This window comes from Zea mays, chromosome 2, assembly GCF_902167145.1.
Source record: "Zea mays cultivar B73 chromosome 2, Zm-B73-REFERENCE-NAM-5.0, whole genome shotgun sequence".
In the NCBI taxonomy this organism is placed as follows: Eukaryota; Viridiplantae; Streptophyta; class Magnoliopsida; order Poales; family Poaceae; genus Zea; species Zea mays.
Genome location: NC_050097.1, coordinates 221,638,214 through 221,659,084, shown reverse-complemented (window position 1 = coordinate 221,659,084; position 20,871 = coordinate 221,638,214). Strand labels below are relative to the sequence as shown.

General features: G+C 44.1%; 1 protein-coding gene across 2 annotated transcripts; it reads right to left on the bottom strand.

Annotated features, from left to right (window-relative positions):
* Positions 1 to 781: 781 nt before the first annotated feature.
* Positions 782 to 20,523, bottom strand: LOC100279874 (uncharacterized). 2 transcript variants are annotated; one of them, XM_008669605.3, is made up of 22 exons: positions 19,935 to 20,523; positions 19,802 to 19,859; positions 19,577 to 19,699; positions 18,848 to 18,944; positions 18,713 to 18,749; positions 18,510 to 18,615; positions 18,166 to 18,223; positions 17,963 to 18,060; positions 17,730 to 17,849; positions 16,614 to 16,656; positions 15,980 to 16,107; positions 15,779 to 15,906; positions 15,188 to 15,704; positions 14,999 to 15,091; positions 5,492 to 5,677; positions 5,203 to 5,413; positions 4,467 to 4,570; positions 3,025 to 3,171; positions 2,239 to 2,370; positions 1,823 to 2,171; positions 1,459 to 1,697; positions 782 to 1,332 (listed from the first exon to the last, which is right to left on the bottom strand). In XM_008669605.3, exons 1-22 carry the CDS (start codon positions 20,252 to 20,254, stop codon positions 1,240 to 1,242), a joined length of 3,387 nt encoding a protein of 1,128 aa, XP_008667827.1. In that variant the 5' UTR covers positions 20,255 to 20,523; the 3' UTR covers positions 782 to 1,239.
* Between the last annotated feature and the right edge of the window lie 348 nt (positions 20,524 to 20,871).

The following is a 20,871-nucleotide window of genomic DNA, read 5'->3' as shown; positions in this document are numbered from 1 at the left end:
GTGGTGTGGTAGCTGGGCTGCTGGTGGGGCCTGGGGGCAGCCGGCATCCGGGACCGGTGGTTGAGGATAAACTAGTGCTGTCCAGCTTGGAGGGACGAGGAGATGAGGATTGTCCAGGAGCCGATCGATCCCACCTCATCACGCATCAACACTAACAACGATGTCTTTTATTAGCGGATTAGCGCCTCATGGTGGAGCACCGTGTCATGCACTAAAATAACATCATGGGCGGGGCGGCTAATAATATACTCGGAGAGCAATGGCTGCGGCTGCACTATCAGATAACGCTGAGGCCTGCACTGAACTGACTGCATGACATGACATGGAAGAAGGGGGACTGCACCATCTGCCTGCCTGCGTGCAAATAATTCCCCGTGGGATTCAGGATAATCTGGATTGGGTGGTTCCTGGGGGTTGCTAAGCTGTTATTAGTATATTATATGATATGACGGCTTGGCTGCTTGCGCTTGGCCCTGGTCCCCATCGCTTGGATAGGTACGAGACGTAGGAGGACAGTTCAAACCACCAGGAGCAGCTCTCTGTGCCCAGTGGGCCTCCTGCTGGTGTCTGGCTGTGGCTGCAGATTCTCTTCTAGCCCCCCTTTAGGACATATGCGCAGTGCAACTAACTGTCCAACATAGCAATCAGATCAATGTACTACATACGGAAATGGAATGAGAGATGGTCACTGACAAATATTAAGACAGGTCAGACCTCAGGCATCCTAGCCGGAAGTCAACGGCTGCGAAGAGCACAAGCGGCACGTCCAACAGGCAATACGGACCTCAAAAATCCACAGGTTTATTGATTTCTTTTTGACAGTACCAATAAAAAAACAAGCCACTGTCACTCGTATTAACCATCTAGAGTTCTTCGAATGTCCGAACTGACAGAATTCTCAGTGCAAAAAAAAAAAATATTGTTTGATAAAGGCGATCCACCAGCTATAACAGACTAAGTGGCCTCTTACAATTAATATTCAGATAACCAACAACCCAGCAACAGGTCACCTTACAGTAGATGTCAGAAAACCAAAACTATTATCGAAATGTATATAAGAGCACGGAAGTATCAGGGCGATTTCACCAACTCGCAGGCAGAATCAAAGGCCCAGAGCAAAAGCTGCATGATAACAACCGCTGTGCTGGAGAATCCTCTGAACCGCAAACGCTATCATTTCTGGCAAGCAGCGGGAAAAGGTGTGTACATAACTGGGTGCAGGAGAAGGCCACACAAGGTTTACATTCTGAAATTCTGCCTTGTCTTGATCATCCGCTTCAATGCCGCAAGCCAGAAGTTGCACTCGTCCCAGTCGCTTGTCGTTAAGAGTACCTGACACCAACATTGTGCAGTTGCAGAGAGTTAGAAGTCGAGGGGGGGAAATGGTATCCAAACTTTCAAAAGGATATGGAGAAGACAGGCGCAACAGAACCTAAAAAGATCAACCGTCCAATCTACCTGGAGGTGCATCGCGGTGACAAAATCGCTAGCATCAATCGCACTGCACAGCTGAATGAGTTTTGATGAAACGTTTGGAGATATGTCACCACTATTTAGTTTTGAAAATAATGCCCCTATTTTCCTCGAATTGTCCTCAATTTCACGTTTTTTTGCTTGAGTAGCTTGTGATCCTCCCAAGGCTTTGGTCGTCTCGTCGAATAGTCTGGTTAGTGTACCAATAACAGGTCTCAGCTCAGCTGCAAAGACAACATGAGTGGTTACATACTTCGTAGACCTCATATAGAATCACAGAGATAGGAGGAAATATTCCTTGAAACCAGAATATAACAAGGTGGAAGCCTTGCATCTGCAGTAGACATACCAGACACTTTTGTCGTATCAGCTGTCTGCACAGTCGCGGGAGGTGCAGGAGGAGCTGGCTGTGCCTGCACCTGTGTTGGACTTGAGGGCTGCACAGGACTTAAACCTGGCCTTGGAGCAAAGCTTTGATTGTTCGATGGCATAAACCTGGAAGTCGAGTTAGTAGCAGCAGAATGGGGAAACATCTGGTTAGGGACTGTTCCTGGTACAGGGGTGGTTGGACCAAAAGAAGATACTGGTGGAGCAGCACTCTGATATTGAACAGGTGCTACAGGCTGATGAAATGTTGTTGGAGGTCCGCTTGGATAAGGAGCAGATGGTCCAGAAGAATACGGTTGATTCGTAGCGCCCTGTTAAGACCAGTTTGTAACTAATATCACAGAAATACTAGTAAATATAGGTCACCAGTATACCTACCGTGTAAAGCTGGGAACCTAAGGTATTAGGTTGCTGATATTGTCCCGGGTTTTTTAGACCAGCTGGGTTCGCAGGAGTAAATGTCTTTACTGTTTGCTGAGGCACTGGTACATGTGAAGGGCCTGGCTGTTGCTGCAAAAAAAATGTCAAAAGAAACAGTGAGTAATAATTTTGCATTCCTTTAAATGGAAAAAGGCATAAAACATTCATTAACTTTAGATGAGGTGAAATTCTGCTGGTCAAAACTCAAAAGTAGCAGACACTTGACCAAGAAAAACTTCAAATACATAAGGGCTACATGTTCAGACATACTCCCTTCGTCCCAATTTATTGTGCCAAGTTTGTTCTTTTTTTGTGGAAAAATGGAAAATTAAAAGCCATACCTAAAGTATATTATATGCTAAAGGATTTAACAGTAAAAGTTAATAAATAACTACATTTTTTTAATAAGACAAGTTAGTCAAACTTGGGGTAAAAAAGTCAAACAAATTATAAATTGGAATGGAGGGAGTACCAAATATATCCAACATTACACTTATTTCGTTCATACACAGCACCAAAACACAGGAAACCAAATAAGTGCTATTTTGCACTGTCTTAATGGCACAAAGACGTGCAAGTGAGACAGGGGGTAACTTAAAAAATTCCCACATAGTGTACCAAATACTCACTGCAACGAACTGGGCAATCATACTAGCCACTGAGAAGCTTCTCAAAAACAACTGCCATGTAGGGTTGTTCACATACATGTGATGCTAAAAAAAATATCTCCTGAATCACAAATACCTGAGTGTTGGGAGGTGTGCTAGGTGGAACAAACATATTGGCTGGTTGCTGAGGTTGATATGCATTGTTGTATCCATAGGCTCCTGTACCTTGTTGTGGGTAAGCTTCTGAATATGTATTGCTTGGCACATTGTATGGTTGAGGTACCTGCTGTTAGCAGTGGTCAGAACACTGCACTACAAAATCAATAGAGCAAAAATGCCCCTCCCATTGATCACAAATGTTTGACGTTTAAGACATTGTCACGGCCTTACAAGATGACACTACTTTAGTTTTTATGAGAATATAAAAAACAACAACAAAGCCTTTAGTCCAGAGCAAGTTAGGGTACGCTAGAGTTGAAATCCAACAGAAGCCACAAATCAAGGTTCAGGCACATGGATAGCTCTTTTCCATTCGCTCCTATTCAAGGCCAAATCTTTGAGTACATTCCATCTTTTCAAGTTTTCTTTTATCGTCTCTTCTTGTGCCAAATTCGACCTTCTGTTGCCTCTCTTCCCATTACTATCATGTCTTAGGATCCCACTATACACTAGTCCCTTTGAGGTCTCCGTTACACATGTCCAAACTATCTCAATCGGTGTTGTATAAATATTTCTTCAATTGATACTACCCCTAGCCTATCATGTATATCATCATTCCGGACTCGATCAATTCTTGTATGCCACAAAACCCACGGAGCATACATATTTCCGCAACACTTGCCTGTTGAACATGAGCTTTTTATAGACTAACATTCCGCACCATACAACATAGCAGGCCTAATCGTCGTCATATAAAACTTGTCTTTTAACTTCTGTGGTACCCTCTTTTCACATAGAATGCTAGATGCTTAATGCCACTTCCTTCACCCTAATATGATTCTATGGCTAACACTTTCATCAATATCATCGTCTCTTTGTAACAATGATCCTAAATACAAAAGGTATCCTTCCTGGGCACTACTTTACCTTTCAAACTAGTATCCCCTTCCTCATATGTAGTGGTGATGAAGTCACATATCATATATTCAGTTTTAGTTCTAGTAAGTCTGAAAACTTTGGACTCTAGAGTCACCTACCACAACTTCAGTTCCCTATTTATTCCTATACCGTTTTCATCAACTAGCACTACATCATCCGTAAAAAAATATGCACCAAAGGATATTCCCTTGTATGTTCCTTGTGACCTCATCCATCAACAAGGCAAAAAAGTAAGGGCTCAAAGTTGACCCTTTATGTATGTCCTATTCTAATCGAGAAGTCATAATTACTTTTGTGATGAACCTAGCAACATCAATATTACAATGTAAATCTACTATACAACTCTAACAGAAAAGGTTTGACAGGAAAAAAAACTAAAATGACACATTTGTTAGGGAATATTAGTTTATTCTGACAAACATTGAACCGGTAAATCAAATGGCAAATTTTGAAGTATGAAATGATTGTACAAGGGGAAACCTGGTAAACATTCTGAGAATGGTCTGGGGTGGTATAAGGTTGATTTGTGACATAGGGGGAAGGAGTGCCCGTGCTTTCAGAAACAGAACTAACATTATCATTCTCTGCAAAATAGAATAATAAATATCATGATACAAAATCCATGTGTAATTATGAATATTTTAGGACATCAGCATGAAGAAAAGTGACTTTACTCTGGATACAAAAAAAAAGCGAAACAAAAGACAGTTGCTGCAGGTTCAAATGTGGGTATTCACAGCACACGTGATTACATGCTAAAGAACGAGTTAAGTCGATACACCAAATTTAAACCAAGGAATACTTCATTTACATGTAAGCAACAACGAAAAGTTAAACAAATATAAGGGGGAAAAGGATAATGTAATGTTGCTATACAGATTTTAGATGTACAAGTTCTGGATACGGAAGGCTAGCCAAAAGCTGAATGAAGTAGCAAGGTATTTGGTAGTAAATAACAATTAGAAACATCAAACATAACAGGATGCAAAAACAACTTTATGTTACAGCATTAAATGGGATTAGTGGTGCAAGGTGTGAGATGGCTGGTACTTTTCAATATGCACAGGCACCAACAGAAATACAGAACCTATTCAGTTCAGCAATGTGTGGTCACACCAGAGGAAAAAGTTAGACCAGAAAAATAGATGGAAAACTTCAAACCAATGAAAGACAGAATAACGGAAGAGAAAATAAAGTGATATATGTTTGAAGTGACCTTCTGTAGAACATGCAATTCGATCTCTCAAAATTGCCAGCTCATGCGAGTGTTCATCTGATCCCAACAGTTTTAAATACTCCATTGCAGTTTTAAGAAGACCTTGACTAGCCAGCAATTCAGCGTAGTTCTCAATAAGCTTAGACAGTGACGCGCTAAATCTCTTCTGGCCCGTAGCAAGGGCAAGCGTAATGGTTTTTTCCATCAAATCCTGCATTTGCATACTAATCAATTAGGAATTGTTCGGGAGCAATGCTATAGATTGTGCACTCTTATTATACAACCATACCTGGAGAAGATCAACATAAGTCTTCCCACCATCTTCAGATTTCAAGGTGCGGGACCATATTTCAACAGCTTTGTCAATATTTCCAGCACAAATATAACAGAGGGTCGCAGCTAGTGTATCACCGACATTCAGAAGCCTAGACGCAAGTGTGTCACACAAAATATGCCACTCCTCTTTCTGTGCAAACTGTTTCAGTTTCACAGTTAATTTAGATTTCATAAACAGGCTCATATCAAATTTATACCATAGATAAGAAATATGAGAAGTCATCAACCCAGCTAACCGTAGAGAATTGGGAAACACCTCACACCCAATTAAGAGGGGGGCTTTCATATATATAGCCCAATACAAGTTAGAATACAAGTAAACATGATACACATAGACTATACATATCTTTACCCACTCACAGTCACAGCGAAAGAGAACTGGACACGGAGACTGGACCTGAAGTCATTGAACTAACTGTACAAGCAGTCTCTTAGTCATAATGTCCGCGAACTGATGCGCTGAGGGAATATGGAGTACTCTGAACTGCCCCAAAGCCACCTTCTCAGGCACAAAGTGGGTGTCTATCACTATCTCAATATGATCTGTGCCGCAATGTCACTAATAAACTGTTTCACTCAGCCAGCGGACAAACCACTGGTTAGAGAAACAGTGTTCCAAACAATAATCTAATAAAATGCAGGTTAATAAAGTTCGTTCAGTAAGGTTCTATTTACAGAATGGTTGCATTTAGAGGCACCAAAGGATGGACGTATCGGCTCTCTGCCCCGGCGGGTGGTCTCCCTCCTCGATCCCCCACCCCGCCCGATCGCTTCCCCTCCCCACTCCCCTCTCCACCAGCCCCTCGCCGGTCACCACCCTGGTACTGGTGACCACCTCCTTGTCTTCCACCCCCTCGGCGACAGGGTCCAGTCTGTCCCGGCGGCTGCACTCCCAGGATGGGCGGTCCAAGGCCCAGAGATGGTGCGGCGACTCTTCGGCTGGAGGTTCCCTTCCATCTCCACGATCCATTAAAGATGCAGCCCCCACCAGCTCGGTTTGCGCCGCCAGCCCTTCTCCCTCGGCAAGTCACTGCGCCGCCAGCCCCTCTCCTGCGGCCCTTCCGGTGGATGAGGAAGGCTGGCAGGTGGTTGGTCGTAGACAGAGGTCTCGTGGTGTGCATCTCCCTCGTCGAGGGTCCCGAGTGGATCTCCGAGGTCGGTGCTACAACTGCCTCTCTACCTCCCACCTCGTAGCTTCCTGTCGGCGGCCTACACAGTGCTTGCAGTGCTTCAGTTTTGGACACCGGGGGGCAAAGTGCTCGTCCCTTCCGGTTGAAGCACAGAAGCGGACGGTGTGGCAGCGTCTGGGCTACGTCAAGACGCGTCCTCCGGTGAGACAGGAAACCTCCCAGAGAGCTCCGGTGTGGTCGAGGTTTCCTGTGCGGCCTCCGGTGTGGCAGAGACTCTCCAACATGGACATGGTTCCTTCTCCGGAGGGTAAGTTTCAGGAACCGCCCCGCAGTAAGGTTTCAGTATGGAAGCGCCTCGCTGCATCACATGATCATGCAACGTCGGAGGCAAACGCTGAGGAAGACAAGATGTCTCCTCGGCCCATGCGGAAAAAAAGACGTTCCAAACACGAAAAAGGTACAGTTGCGCACGATTTGGGTCCCACTCAGGCATGCCCACCTCCTTCTCCCCATCTAGATAGTTTCAGCTCTGAGGTGGCTAGGCCACCCTCAGCCTCCTCCTGTGTTCTGGATTTTTCTGAAGTCCTTGCTAGGGAGGAAATTGCCCTTCGTCGTGCTCTATTCGTCTCTGTGGCTGGTACACGACCTGGGGTTTCTGGTTCTGACGTGTTGAAGGAGGTGAGGCATTGTTTTGGTGTTAAGTTGGAGGACATGAAGATTCATCAGACCTACCCTGAAGACTTCCTGTTGTTTCTACCGGATGAAGACACGACAACCAAGGTTCTCAACGAAGGAAGACCTCTGAGGGGACCCCGTTTCAGTTTGATGCTCAAAAGATGGTCCAGATTTGCTCATGCATCCTCATCGTCGATGGCTGAGTTGGTTGATGTTAAATTAATAGGCATTCCTCAACATGCCTGGTGTCGATCTACAGTTGAACATTTGCTGAGGGACTCATGTTGGGTTGAAGCATTACATTCAGAAACTATGGAAATGAGGGATTTTTCAGCCTTGGTGGTGAAAGCATGGTGTTTTCATCCTGAAAAACTGGTTAGGAAAATGGATTTACACATCTTGGAGGCTGGGATTGATGATCAGGAAAAGAGATTCTTAACCTATAAGATCTCCATTGATATCCTTCCACCAAAGACCCTACAGCTGTCATCGGCTACCCCACCTCCTCCTCCTCCACCACCGTCGGGAAGGGAACCTGATGATGATGACCCTGACGATCAAGATCCCCAACAATGGCGGCGGCCGGTCCCAGTTGATCTGCGGCAGCCTGTCCAGCTGCGTCTGGGCCCACGACTTCCTTTGGGCCGCGCGCATGCGGTAAATGTGCCTGGGGGTGACCCGAGAGTTGAGGAGACTGCCCCAGGAGTTGAGGAGACAACTGGGAGGTATGAGGATCAGTTATTGTTGAGCACGGGAGCCAAGGAGATTTTGTCTCAGCCACCGGTTCGGGCGGAAGTCGAGGAGGACCTTGGGGAGAGTGCGTGTGTTTTGACTCTTTCCGATGTTGCTGGTGTGAAGGCGCTTGGAGGGATAACTCATGCTCCTGACACTCAGTTGGGTGGGACGCTGGGTCAGGCCACTTCTTCTATGCACCTGGGAACCTTTTTCTCAGGGCTGCTGGAGAACTTGTGCCATGACTCACCCACCAGGATCCATATGATGAAACTATAACCCTTGATGGGCCATTGGGCTCGATTGGTCCATCTTCACCCCACCACAATTCCTTGGATGAGCCGCTAGAGATGACCAACCTGAACTCGCCCCATCAGCTCTCTCCAATACTTAAGGACACTGTGATAGGGACGCTGGGCCTGAAATATCTCTCTTCGCCCCCTCATGACCAGCCTGAGGCGACGCTGGAGAGGTTTGTTTCTGGCTCGCCCCATAAAATTACAACGGACAGTGAAGCACCACCATGTGTCTCCTACTCCTCCGTGACCTTTGGGAAGAAGCAGACTGCCACTACCCTGAAGGTCTACACCAGAAAAATGCCAAGAGAAAGGGGGTACCAGGATACAGAGGTTGTTCAGGTGATTGATGATGGAAGAGGGGATGCTGAGTAGGTCCTGGATACCTCGGCTGGAATGGAGGATGTTGGTTCGGGGGTGGAAAAACAGATCAGTTGCTCAAGCTCTGAGTATTTCCTGAATAGAATTGCTATTAGGCCAGCTGCTCTATTGCCAAACCCATGCATCAAAGTACACAAGAAGACATCTTCTCCACTCTCATCGGTGGCTGTTCTCCGAAGAAGTCGTAGAGTGGCTGGGGTTGGAGTTGAATTTAACATGCAGGACCTAGGAAGAAGATCAATGAAAAAAGCTATGGCAACCCTGCACATCATCTCAGAAACTGAGGGCATCAGTCAGGAGGCTATTGATGCATACGCAAAACTTTTTTCCCAACCCCTATCTCAATGTCATGTTGTAGCCCTTTCAGCCTTGTTTGGCTGGAGTGCTCCTTCTGTTTTGGAGCCTTGAGTAGGTTCTTGTGCTGGTTGCTCCTTTGCTTTAGTTCTTTAATGGATCCTTCAAAAATCCTTGTTTGGAATGTTAGAGGCTTGAACAGTTGAACTCATCCGTAAGACAAGACTCTGTGAGGGATTTTGTTGAAACTGTTATGGTGGATGTTGTTTGTTTACAGGAAACTAAAATGCAGAATATCTCCTACCTTACCATTCTTTCCATGCTTGGTTCTAATTTCAGTGAATACATTTTCTTCCCTTCTGTTGGAGTCAGTGGGGGCATTTTGGTTGCATGGAGACACAATCTTAAATCTACTGGGCAGAGCAGAATTGATAATCATAGTGTGTCGGGTTCAGTTTTGTAAGGAGAATGGGACTGCATGGTGGCTAACCTGTGTGTATGGGCCGCAAGGGAATGATGAGAAGCTGCTATTTATGCAGGAGTTAAGAGATATTAGGACTGCTTGTCTAGGGCCTTGGATGTTGGCTGGTGACTTCAATCTCATCTACAGGACCACTGACAAGAATACCAATCATTTCAACAGAGCTATGATGAATAGATTCAAAAGATTAATTGAAGACCTAGCCCTGAAAGAAATTCCCTTGCATGGGAGACAATATACTTGGTCCAACCAACAAGTGAATCCAGTTCTTGTCAAGCTGGATAGGGTGTTCTGCTCAGTGGACTGGAAAATACTATTTCCAAATGTCCACCTTCAAAGTACTGCCTCCCAAGATTCTGACCACTGCCCTCTCATCCTGGACTTAAAGATAACAGAACTGGAAGAAGGCGTTTCCATTTTGAGGCCTTCTGGACAAAACTTGATGATTTTCAGGATACTGTTGTGGATGTTTGGAACTCAGTTCAGGCTACTACTTGCCCCTTCATTACCTTGGACAGAAAGCTGAAAGAAACGGCTAAAAAATTGCAGACATGGAGTGATAGAAAAGTTGGACATGTGAGATCCCAGCTAGCTCTAGCCAAGGAAATTCTGCACAGGTTAGAGATGGCCCAGGATGGACGTATTCTCAGCCCAGCTGAATTCTGGCTTAAGAACAAGCTTAAAAAGCAATCCTTACTGCTCTCCTCCTTTAAACATACTATGGCACGTTTGAGGGCAAGGATTTCTTGGCTAAGAGATGGAGATGCAAATACAAAGTTGTTCCATTTACATGCTCGTCAACGCAAAAGAAAGAATTTTGTGGCTAGATTGGTCGACGGAAATCAGATCCTAACTAATCATATTGGGAAAGCTGAGTGTATCGATCTTTTCTACACCAATCTCTTGGGGACCAGTGAACCCAGCGAGAGAAGTATTAGGCTGTCTCCAGCAACGTCCCCTAAATTTTATCCCCTAAAGTAATATTCTTTGTCCTTTACAGCACTCTCTAAAAGATTCTGTACTCTATATCTTCTTCATCTCCAGCAATATCCCCTAAATTCCATCCTCTATATCAACAGTGTACTAGATTTGACATTCTATATTATTTTTTACTACTCTGCACCACGTGAGCGTACAGACACAAAAAGGATCTGACACGCATGTACAGTGTATAGAGCACCCTCTATAGATAGCGCACGCATGCCATCCTCTAAATTTTAGAGGACCTTTTAGAGTCTCTTGTTTTTTCTCGAAAACGCGCAGGAGAGCTGCGCCCCTTTATATATTAAGAAGATAGGAAAAAGGTCTAAAATAGACCAAACAACAGCAGGCCTCCTCACGGGGGCCAGAAAATAGCATACAAAAAAGAACTCATCTAACAACACACCACTCTAAGGAGCAACTGCAGAAGCAGCCAGAGAACATAGGGCCTTCACCCCAGCTGCCTCCCAACGACTTCTCTCCTCGTCTGCCCAAGCAAGGATATAGGTGAGGCAAGGAGACAATCCATCAAAGACACATTTGTTTCGATGAATCCAAATAGTCCAAGCACCCAGTATAATGAGGGAGTTAAGGCCTTTTCTGGTGACACCTGAGACCACCTCTGGAACCTCCTCCCACCAATTCAAGAAGGAGGTGACCGCCGGCTGGGGAGCTAGGGAGTGAAGGCCAAATTTCCGGAAAAGCTGGTACCAAAAGACTCTCGAGAAGGAGCAAGCCACCAGAAGATGATCAAGGGTTTCTTCAGCTTGGTCACAAAGCAGACATTTCTCATGGTGGTTTAGGCCTTTCTTAGCTAAACGATCTGCTGTCCAACATTTATTATGGGCAGCAAGCCAAATGAAAAAACGACACTTTGGCGGGGCCCAGGTTTTCCAAACCCTTGTGAAGTGTCCAAAGGAAACTGAACCCATGAACAGTCCATTATAAGCAGATTTTGCAGAATACATTCCATCTGGGGCAATACTGAAAATATGTCTATCTTCAACTCCAGGCTGCAGCTCAATGGCTGAGAGCATCTCCCATAGCTAGAGGTAATCAATCAACACACCCACTGAGAGAGCCCCTTTTATATCAGCAATCCATTTTCTGTTAGTCAAAGCTTCAATCACAGTTCTGCTGTTCACAATCCGCCTAGGGATTGTAGCTAGGAGTCTAGGTGCCAGGTCTGCAATTTTCTTTCCATGTAACCACTTGTCTTTCCAGAATTTGGTGCTGGCCCCGTCACCAACTACAGTGAGCACTACCTCATTAAAGAAGGAAGTGGCCTTTTTTGGGATTTTCATTGGGAGACCAATCCAGGGCCTAGAGGGGTCTGTTCTAGACAGCCATAGCCATCTCATTCGAAGGGCCCAGCAGAGTTCTTTTAAACTGGAGATACCCAGCCCACCAAGCTGAAGGGGGCGGCAAACCTTTCTCCACGCCACCAGGCAGTGCCCTTGTTGGAGGGATAAAGGACCTGACCGTCCCCTACATTTAGAGTACAGGACCCTTTACAGGTTGCTGCTGGAGTCAGTCTTAATCTAGAGAATTTGGGAATGCCTTCCTATGATTTGTCTGAGTTGGAAGCCCCTTTTTCTGAGCAGGAAGTTTGGGAGATCATCAAACTGGTTCCTTCAGATAAGGCACCTAGGCCTGACGGCTTCACTGGGAGGTTCTATAAGGCATGTTGGGATATAATCAAAGCGGATGTCATGAGCATGTCTGCTGCTGAAACTGGACATTACCAAAGCCTTTGATTCATTGTCCTGGCCATTCTTGATTGAAGTAATGCGACACCTGGGCTTTGGTCAAATTTGGAGAGATCTCATTAGTGGGTTGTTCGCCACCTCCTCTACTCAAGTTCTGTTGAATGGTTTTCCAGGTTGTCGTATTATACATAAGAGGGGCCTTCGTCAGGGAGATCCTCTCTCACCCATGTTGTTTATTTTAGTAATGGATGTCCTAGGTTTCCTGTTTTCGAAGGCTGAAGAAGAGGGGCTACTGCAACAGCTTTCGTATAGAAAGAAACTTCACAGGGTCTCCATGTATGCAGATGATGTTGCTCTCTTCTTACATCCATCCACAGCTGATATGGCCCTCTCTCTTGATATTTTAAAACTGTTTGGGGCTGCATCTGGGTTGCACAATAATGCACAGAAGTCAAATGTCTATCCTATAAGGTGCTCTGAACAAGACTTGGCAGTTGCCCGGAACATGCTTCCAGGGGGTATTTCTGCATTCCCTTGCACTTATTTGGGGCTGCCTCTATCCTTGCATAAGCTGTCCAAGCATCAGTTCCAACCAATTGTTGAGAAGATTGCTGATCAGCTCCCCAATTGGAAGGCAGATCTCATGACTCGAGCTGGGAGGAGAGTGCAGGTTCAGCATGTTCTCACAAGTATGATGGTCTACCTTGCTATGGCAGTTGACATTCCAAAATGGGGTCTGGATGCGATTGATAAAATACGCAGGGGTTTTCTTTGGAGGGGCCGGAAGGAGGCAAGGCAAGAGGAGGTCATTGTCTTGTAGCCTCGGGTCGAGTTTGATGACCACTGCAGCTTGGAGGTCTTGGCATATCTAGTTTTCCAGAATTATGTTGGGCCCTTCGAATGCGTTGGCTCTGGCTGCAGAAGACTGATCCTACATGCCCTTGGTATGATCTCCAAATAAAAGTTCCTAGAAAAGCTAGAGCTTTCTTCATGGAGGTGGTCATTACTGAGGTGGGCGATGGCACAAATACAAAGTTTTGGAAGGATAAGTGGTTAAATGGTAAGCAAATTAAAGACCTTACTCCAAGTTTGTATAATATTATACCCAAGAGGATTATCAATAGCAGGACAGTTTATGAGGCAATTACAAATAGAAAATGGATCTCTGATATTCAAGGTCCACTGACCGTGGGAATCTTAACAGATTATCTTCAGTTGTGGGATATGACTTCAGTTTGGCAGCTGCAGCCTAAGGTTGAGGATAAACATGTTTTCAGTATTGCTCCTAATGGCATCTATTCAGCAAAGACTGCTTACGAGGGCTTCTTTTTGGGGTCTGTAATTTTCCCTCATCACAAGAAAATTTGGAAAACTTGGGCCTTGCCAAAATGTTGTTTCTTCATCTGGCCGGTTGCACAAAATCGACTCTGGCCAGCGGATAGACTTGCTAAAAGAGGGTTGAGTCATCCTGAGAAGTGCCCCTTTTGTGATCAAGAGGATGAAACTATTGATCATCTCCTCGTTACCTGTTCCTTCTCCAGGGAATTCTGGTACCTGTTGTTAAGGAATTTCGGTCTGCATTCTTTGGCTCCTCAACCTGATGTTGGCTCATATCTTGGCTAGTGGGAATCGGTGGGGAATATTGCTACTGGGCTCACTAGAAAAGGGCTTGATTCCCTTATCATTCTGGGAGCCTGGACCTTGTGGAAACATAGAAACAAATGTGTTTTTTATGGCTGCAACCCCAGTGTTACCATGAGCCTTAGAGCTGCTAATGAGGAAAGGATGCAATGGGAGATTGCTGGTGCCAAGGGGCTCTGCCATCTAGCTGTACCTTTAGCTGAGAGCTAAGGAGGGTCTAATGGATTCATTTATGTATGCTTCTTACTGGCCTCCGTAAGGAGACTGTTTTGTACTGGCCTTTCTTGGCCCCCTTTTTCCTCTTCTTAATATATTATGGGGCGCAGTTCTCCTGCGCTTTCAAGAAAAAAAAGTTCTATTTACAGCTTTGACAGAGTTTGGACAAAGTTATGTATTGCGGGCTGGTCAGATAATACAGCTTATCCTCTGAGAGACTGAGAACTCCAGCATGAGTTCAAGCATCCAGTCCCCAACAAAAAAAACATGGTGGTCATCCTCACGCGTGCAATATCAGATTACCTGTTATGGTTTTAACTCTGCTACTCTGGTCTGGTTTGAGCCTAGGTCATCCATTACATGGGCGCCCAAATGATGAAACAGGCTAGGACTGACCAAGACCAATAAGTTTCAAAAGCCAACTATATCTCTATTGAACTACTATTCTACTAGTTTAGGCAAATTTTCATAACTAGGGCCAACATGGAAAAATACAACAGACTGGCCAGCATCCAAATTAGTTCTATAGCGAATATACAGAAGTTAACAAAGAATAAAGATGCAATGCCACTTTAGGACCCATCTACCAAAGGTTGAAAGTTAAAACCAGTCAAACAACCATCAAGGTAAAGCCCTGTTCGAATGCACTAGAGCTAATAATTAGTTGTAAAATTAGCTGGAGACATCCAAACACCCCAGCTAATAGCTCAGCTAACTATTAGCTGCACCCTGAACTACACATTAGTTCATTAGCTGGTTCACCCAGCTAAAATCAGCTACTAGTTACCCAGCTAATTCCACTAGCATTTTTTAGCCAGTAACTATTAGCTCTAGTGTATTCAAACAGGCCCTAATTCTAGATGAGAAGACACTACAAAAGAAAACACAAACTGAGTGAAAAAATGAAGTGTAGTTTGCACTTACTGTGCAAAGCAGAGCAAGAGTTTCCTTCCATGAACTTAGTGGCCAGGTACTCACAAAACTCATTAAATCATTGCCCACCATAGCAGAGACAACCTATAATTGAAACAGTATAACAATAAACAATGGTGATTACGAAACTTACTATGTACAAATAAATACAGATATTCAAAACCGAAAATAAAATGAAACCTTTAAGTAGGGCGAGATACTGTTCTTGAGATAATGGTTTCTTGTGCTTTCCCAGAGAGCAGAACCACCGGCATGGGCTATAACCAAAGCATCAGCCATACGATTAGAAGCAAGACACTGGTTAACTGCCCCTTTGTAGTCTCCAACCACCAACGCATGTTGAATGCTTTTGTCAATTGATGGATCTGATGGCACAGAATCTCCAGAAACTTCCTGTTCTATCTGTTGACCATTTGTAGAAACTGATTCTTCAGCCAAGCTAGCCTCTGAAGGTCGAGGATTGTTGAAAAAATCATCCCCATTATCAATAAGAAACTGGGCATCCGCATTATCGGTTACTGCAGCATGATCAATATTAAGTGTATCTGCCAATGTTTGGCTCAATTCATCAGTTGAACTTGCAGGCGGTGCCTGAGGTGGTTCGAAGCCAAGATGAGCAAGCAATTTTGTCCTTGCAAAATCCCCGTCCTCAAACATAACCCTTAAGAAGCCCCAGGTTTCTCTCTCCTCGTCAGATCTGATCAAACATGCATCACATAAAGTTAGTCTCCATGCAAATATCAGTAGTATTTCTACTAAAGAAGCACCTACAAAGATTCTTGTGATTTTTTTTCACACAGAGCACGCAGCGAACTTTTGTCACCATTCTGAATAGCAGCTTCAAATTCAGTTGATCGGCTCACCAGACTTTGCTCAATCACCAAATTGTGCACATGCACCTAGAAAAAACATAACATAAACACAGGAACTTGAAGAGGAGCAGAAAACAGAGCACTGACAAAGAATAATTACCTCAGATGTAGATGTTTGTGCACCTTGGGTGGGTGCCACCGGATGGAAAGAAACAAGTTTACCACCGAAACCAAAAGATGCACCGGTGGGGCATTTCAACCATTTTGGAGCTGGAGCCCTTGGACGCACTGAGCATAATTTAGTTCTTATCAGACAAGTTGTATCACAGACAAGGTACGCATGCTAGTATAATTAGTGGCTAACTGGTAAGGCTGTTCAATAGGTACTCTAAAGTGAAGAAATGGATTTTTTTTATTCGGTGCTTACAGCTTAGTTATAGTCTTATATAGACCTAAACAGCAATATTAGTCAAATAGTGAGTTAGTGACAACTAACCCAGTTCACCATATAAAGGTAAAATAGTATCTAGAACAGTTAACAGGGCGTAATGCAGCAGGGAATAAAACCCTGCCAGTAATAACATCAAACATAAATCAAATCCAATTTAAAGGGCATTGTCATAGAAAGAAACATCACATTTGTCCTTGTTATGAAATTATGGATCATGGTCAGTATTTTTGAAGAGTGCTTTAAAATGATGCAAGCGCTGTACACAAACCCAAAGGCAATAATCTAGCTGAAAATGTATCTAATTATCACAGAAACTTAAGCAAGAGGCAGTATGCTAATTCACCTGGGGCACCAACAGCATCACCAGTCGCATAAAGACCAGAGAACTGTAAAAGATAATAAAAATAAGGAATAAAGGATTAAATACTTTGTATGTATTATGCAAACAGCAAACATGAAAGTGCGGGCCCACATATAATAGTGATGAAGAATGAAACTGGATAAAATAAACCTGGTGCAAACAATCAATTCATTTTATAAGATGCAAAGGATCAAACATAAAATTTAATTCACACTGAATAAATAAATGAGGAAATTCGGTTGCCACACTCATACACACACATGTGGAGCTTAGAGGCTTGAGAACCCATTTAGTCAATCTTAGACGCACAATCGCAATAATGGATTAGTCCTTCCAATTCACATTGTCGGTTAACCTTCAGCACCACCATCCGCAACACACACTCAAATCATAAATTTGATATGGATCTCTAAATAGCTTCTTGACTGTTCTCTCCAGGCATCCATGGACCTTGCCATGTGTTCTCGACTGTGTGATCTAAATTCAAAATAATATGTAGCTCTAACCCACTATGCCCAACTCATTCCTTCCGCATGCACACACATTTAAGGACCATTGAGTTTGGACCGCTCCACTCGGGCAAGAGCACCTTAACTTCTGAGCAATTCACAACCTCACCAGTCATGAATTCCCAGCTTCCTGCTTGAGTGATTACTGTTACCAACTTCAATATTGCTGGATAATGCCCCACAATACTCTTCCAGTCTGATAAACAATACTATTTGTGATCTTGATTGCCCTAATCGCACATTTTCCAGGTCACAAACCCAGCCGAAACAGAAGCATTGACAGGCTCAGCTGTCGCCAATGACAAATCAAAGTGTTATGTTCTCTTAACACTTTATAACAGATACATAGGATAATACTCTTCAGCTGTGACTCAAGACAAACATAACTAAAATGCCCTACTTCGATGATACCAATGACTTCTATAGCACTATTGACCTATATGACAAATAAACGTTTAATATAACCAGGTCTCAAAAGCTGGATGACAGTTCTGAGTGTAAGGAAGTTGAAGTATGTTCAAACTTCAAACCAACATAAATTTAATAAATGCTATCCACCATATTCTAAAGGAAATATAAGCATCATAACCTCTAGGTTGTATATGCCAATTTTCCCATCAAATGAGGATGCTGCAATGACACCTGGTATTTTCCGGTACCAGTGAAGGTCAAAGTTCCAATTAGCACTTGCGGGTAGTTCACTAATAATCTGTGACAAATAAAACAATGAAAAGGGAATGGTAAGAAAAAAAACTTGTTTCAGAAAATAAGAGCATAATATATCTCTGCAGTTTGCTTTTAGATGTTTAAGTTGTCATATACCTCTCCACTAACAGTGTCCCAACAAATTGTCCTATTGTCTTTTGAACATGTAAGCAAGAATGAACTATCATAGGGGCACCACGACATAGCGATTACACCTGCTCAAAACAGAATCCATGAATATAATGCTAAGTACGCACGATTTGTGTACATTGACAAGCAATAGATGGGAAACAGACAAGATTAGTGAGAAATGAAAAAACCTTTTGAATGGCCAACAAATTCTCTTACTGGTGAAATGGTCTTCCTCACATCCCAAACCTGTGAAAATAGTATGAGCAGTGATGTTGAACAAAATGAAAAAAAAAACACTTAATACAATGAGTGTGTGATGTGAACTTGATGGAACATCACTGTATAACCACCATTTTCTTCAAAAAAGTACTAAATATTGTATTTAGAGAAGCCTAAGAGGAAAATGAACATTTTTGTCTATTTATTTATTTAATTCTAGGTTTTATGAGCTTACATAGAGAAATGTAAGTAAAGCGGATTATTTCGGGGCATTGGCTGTTTAGAGGAAGGGGATTTAGAAAAAAGTAATTACTCTCAGTGAGGGAGAGTTGTCATCGTCTGATGCAACAATCAGCTGGGTGGACATATCTGGATTCCATTGAAGCACAGAGCATTTCCTTCTATTTGAATCTGAAAAACTGTTCAACAATTCAAAATTAATCAATCCAAACCACATATTGTATCATAAAGAGATCCTGAAAATGCATAAGTAACTCCAGCAACTACTGTAAGTACCTAGTCAGTGGTTTCTGGTTCCTTAAATCCCAAACAACTGCAGGGAAAGAAAATTACTCAGACACAACGATCTGAAGTCCAAGTGATTGTAACTGATAGCTAAACTTTTGCAGAAGCAACCGAAATTTCCTTTACCTGTCATCCCATTACTCGAAGTTGAGGCAACTATATGTTGAAACTTGGGATTCCAGGATAAACAAGAGATTTCAGCTTGGGCATGGGACCCAACACTCTGTTAAAATTATTTTAAAAATTATTACATGCTAAAAAAGGTTGATCGGCAGAATGTGGCTAGAACATAATGGCACAACTGAAATATCCAAATACATCCTGCTTTACAACTATGTCATGTGCCCTAAACCCCAACTCTATTTTAAGTTTTTTACATTAACAGCAACATCTGTCGATCATATGAAAGAACAAGCATGGATACGCAGTAAGATAACATAAAGGATCCACAGGGGGGAAACTTGGTTTGCATCAACTGACTAGTGTAGCATAGGCGCAACCATCCAGGTTATAAAGGCTACAATTATAATACCACACGATCAGTCTAAGTTCCCCAGTTTCATCTCTGAATCAAATGGTCTTGCGTTATAGCCAGTTCTGCTCACACTGAATCAAAATTAAAAATGAGAAGGCTACTACATATAACTCAAAGCATGACCATCTGGAATGGCAAAATCATGCTAGGATCATCCTAAGCACACAACATGGCACCATGTTTACCATTGCAAAAAAACATCACTGAATCAATACAAGCCGTGAGTGGCACTGTGGCAGAAACCACACATCTCACCAATAACCAAAACAGTCAAAACCTTAATCCTCTTGTATGCCAGTAAGCTCTGTGCAAAACTTTACCTTGAGTGGCGGGTACACGATTGGCTCAACGGGATTCTTGAGATCCCAGATGCAAAGCTCCCCCTGCTCAGCCCCAGAAGCGAGCCGATTCGGCGTGAGCTCGCTGAACTCCAGTCCACACACCTGGCAGACCAAACACAAAAGCATTCAGCAGTTCAGCACACGACGCCAACCCCATGAGAACGCCAGGCGCGTAAAACTAACTAGCCGGCCCGCGTGACTCACCGGTCCGGTGTGCTTCTCAAGGCGCGCGACCATGGCGTCCTCCGCTTTCCCCTCGGAGCTGAAACAGCGGCAATTCAGTCAGAATGGGAGCAGATCTCGAGTGCGAAGCGGCGCGAGGGAGGCGGATCCGGACCTGATCATGCTCAGTGGGTTCCACACGGCAACGGAGCCGTCGCTGAGGCCCCCAGCGAGGAGTCCGAGCGCGAAGGAGTCGCCCTCGACGGCGCCTGGGCGCGACCAGGAGAGGCGGTTGAAGCGGTCCGGGGAGGGCGCGGAGGCGAGGATCGGCAAGTCCGTGGAGTCGGACTGGAAGTCGAGGCGGAAGATCTCGATGTTGGCGGATGCGGAGAAGCTCAAGTCGACGGCGCCGGTCATGGTGCCCGCGGCGAGGTACGGCGCGTCCGGCGCCAGCGCCGTTAGCGCCGCCCGATGCGCGCTCTTAATGCACGCCATCGCCGGCGAGACCGCGCAGATCTGGGCGCGCACGCGCGCTCGTGCTCGCCCAGGACAGGGGCGCTACACGGAGGAATTGCGAAGGCGATCTGGAGATCGAGGGGGCAGAGAAGAGGTGGTGGTGGTGATGCGGCGGGAGAAGGGCTGGGGACTTGGCCGAATCGCTGTGGATCTGATCGGGAGTTTGCGCTGCTGCAGTGCTGCGTGCCAGCGTGCTGGCAGGCACGCATGGTTTGGAACAGGAAGCCTTCGGCCGCGTCACTATGAGCGATCAAGACCGTTGTTTCCTCGAATGGATTAGTATCAACCGTTAGATCTGAACATGTATCAGCGGATGTGTATATAACTTAAAAAAAATGCAAATTATGGGATGTTTGTTTTATAAGGACTAATTTTGAGTCACTCTATTTTATTCCATATGAGCTAGTTTGGTAACTCTATTTTTTTCAAGAAATTTTCATTTTCCTAAAAACTAGTTTATTTTCAGTTAGTAAAGTGAAAATCTCTCGGAAAAATAGGATTGTCAAACTAAAATGGAATAAAATATAAAGACTAAAAATTAGTCGGAAAAATCAAACACCCCTTGTTTATGTTTGTCTAGAATCTAGGATTCCGGG

What these genes read in the sequence shown, in the direction of transcription:
- LOC100279874 (XM_008669605.3), bottom strand. Translation starts at nt 20,254, where the DNA reads ATGGCGTGCATTAAGAGCGCGCATCGGGCGGCGCTAACGGCGCTGGCG. An exon ending in AAAAAATCACAAGAATCTTT is followed by an intron (nt 15,705 to 15,778) that starts GTAGGTGCTTCT and finishes ATGTTTGATCAG; the next exon opens with ATCTGACGAGGAGAGAGAAA. An exon ending in GTATCTCGCCCTACTTAAAG is followed by an intron (nt 15,092 to 15,187) that starts GTTTCATTTTAT and finishes TTTCAATTATAG; the next exon opens with GTTGTCTCTGCTATGGTGGG.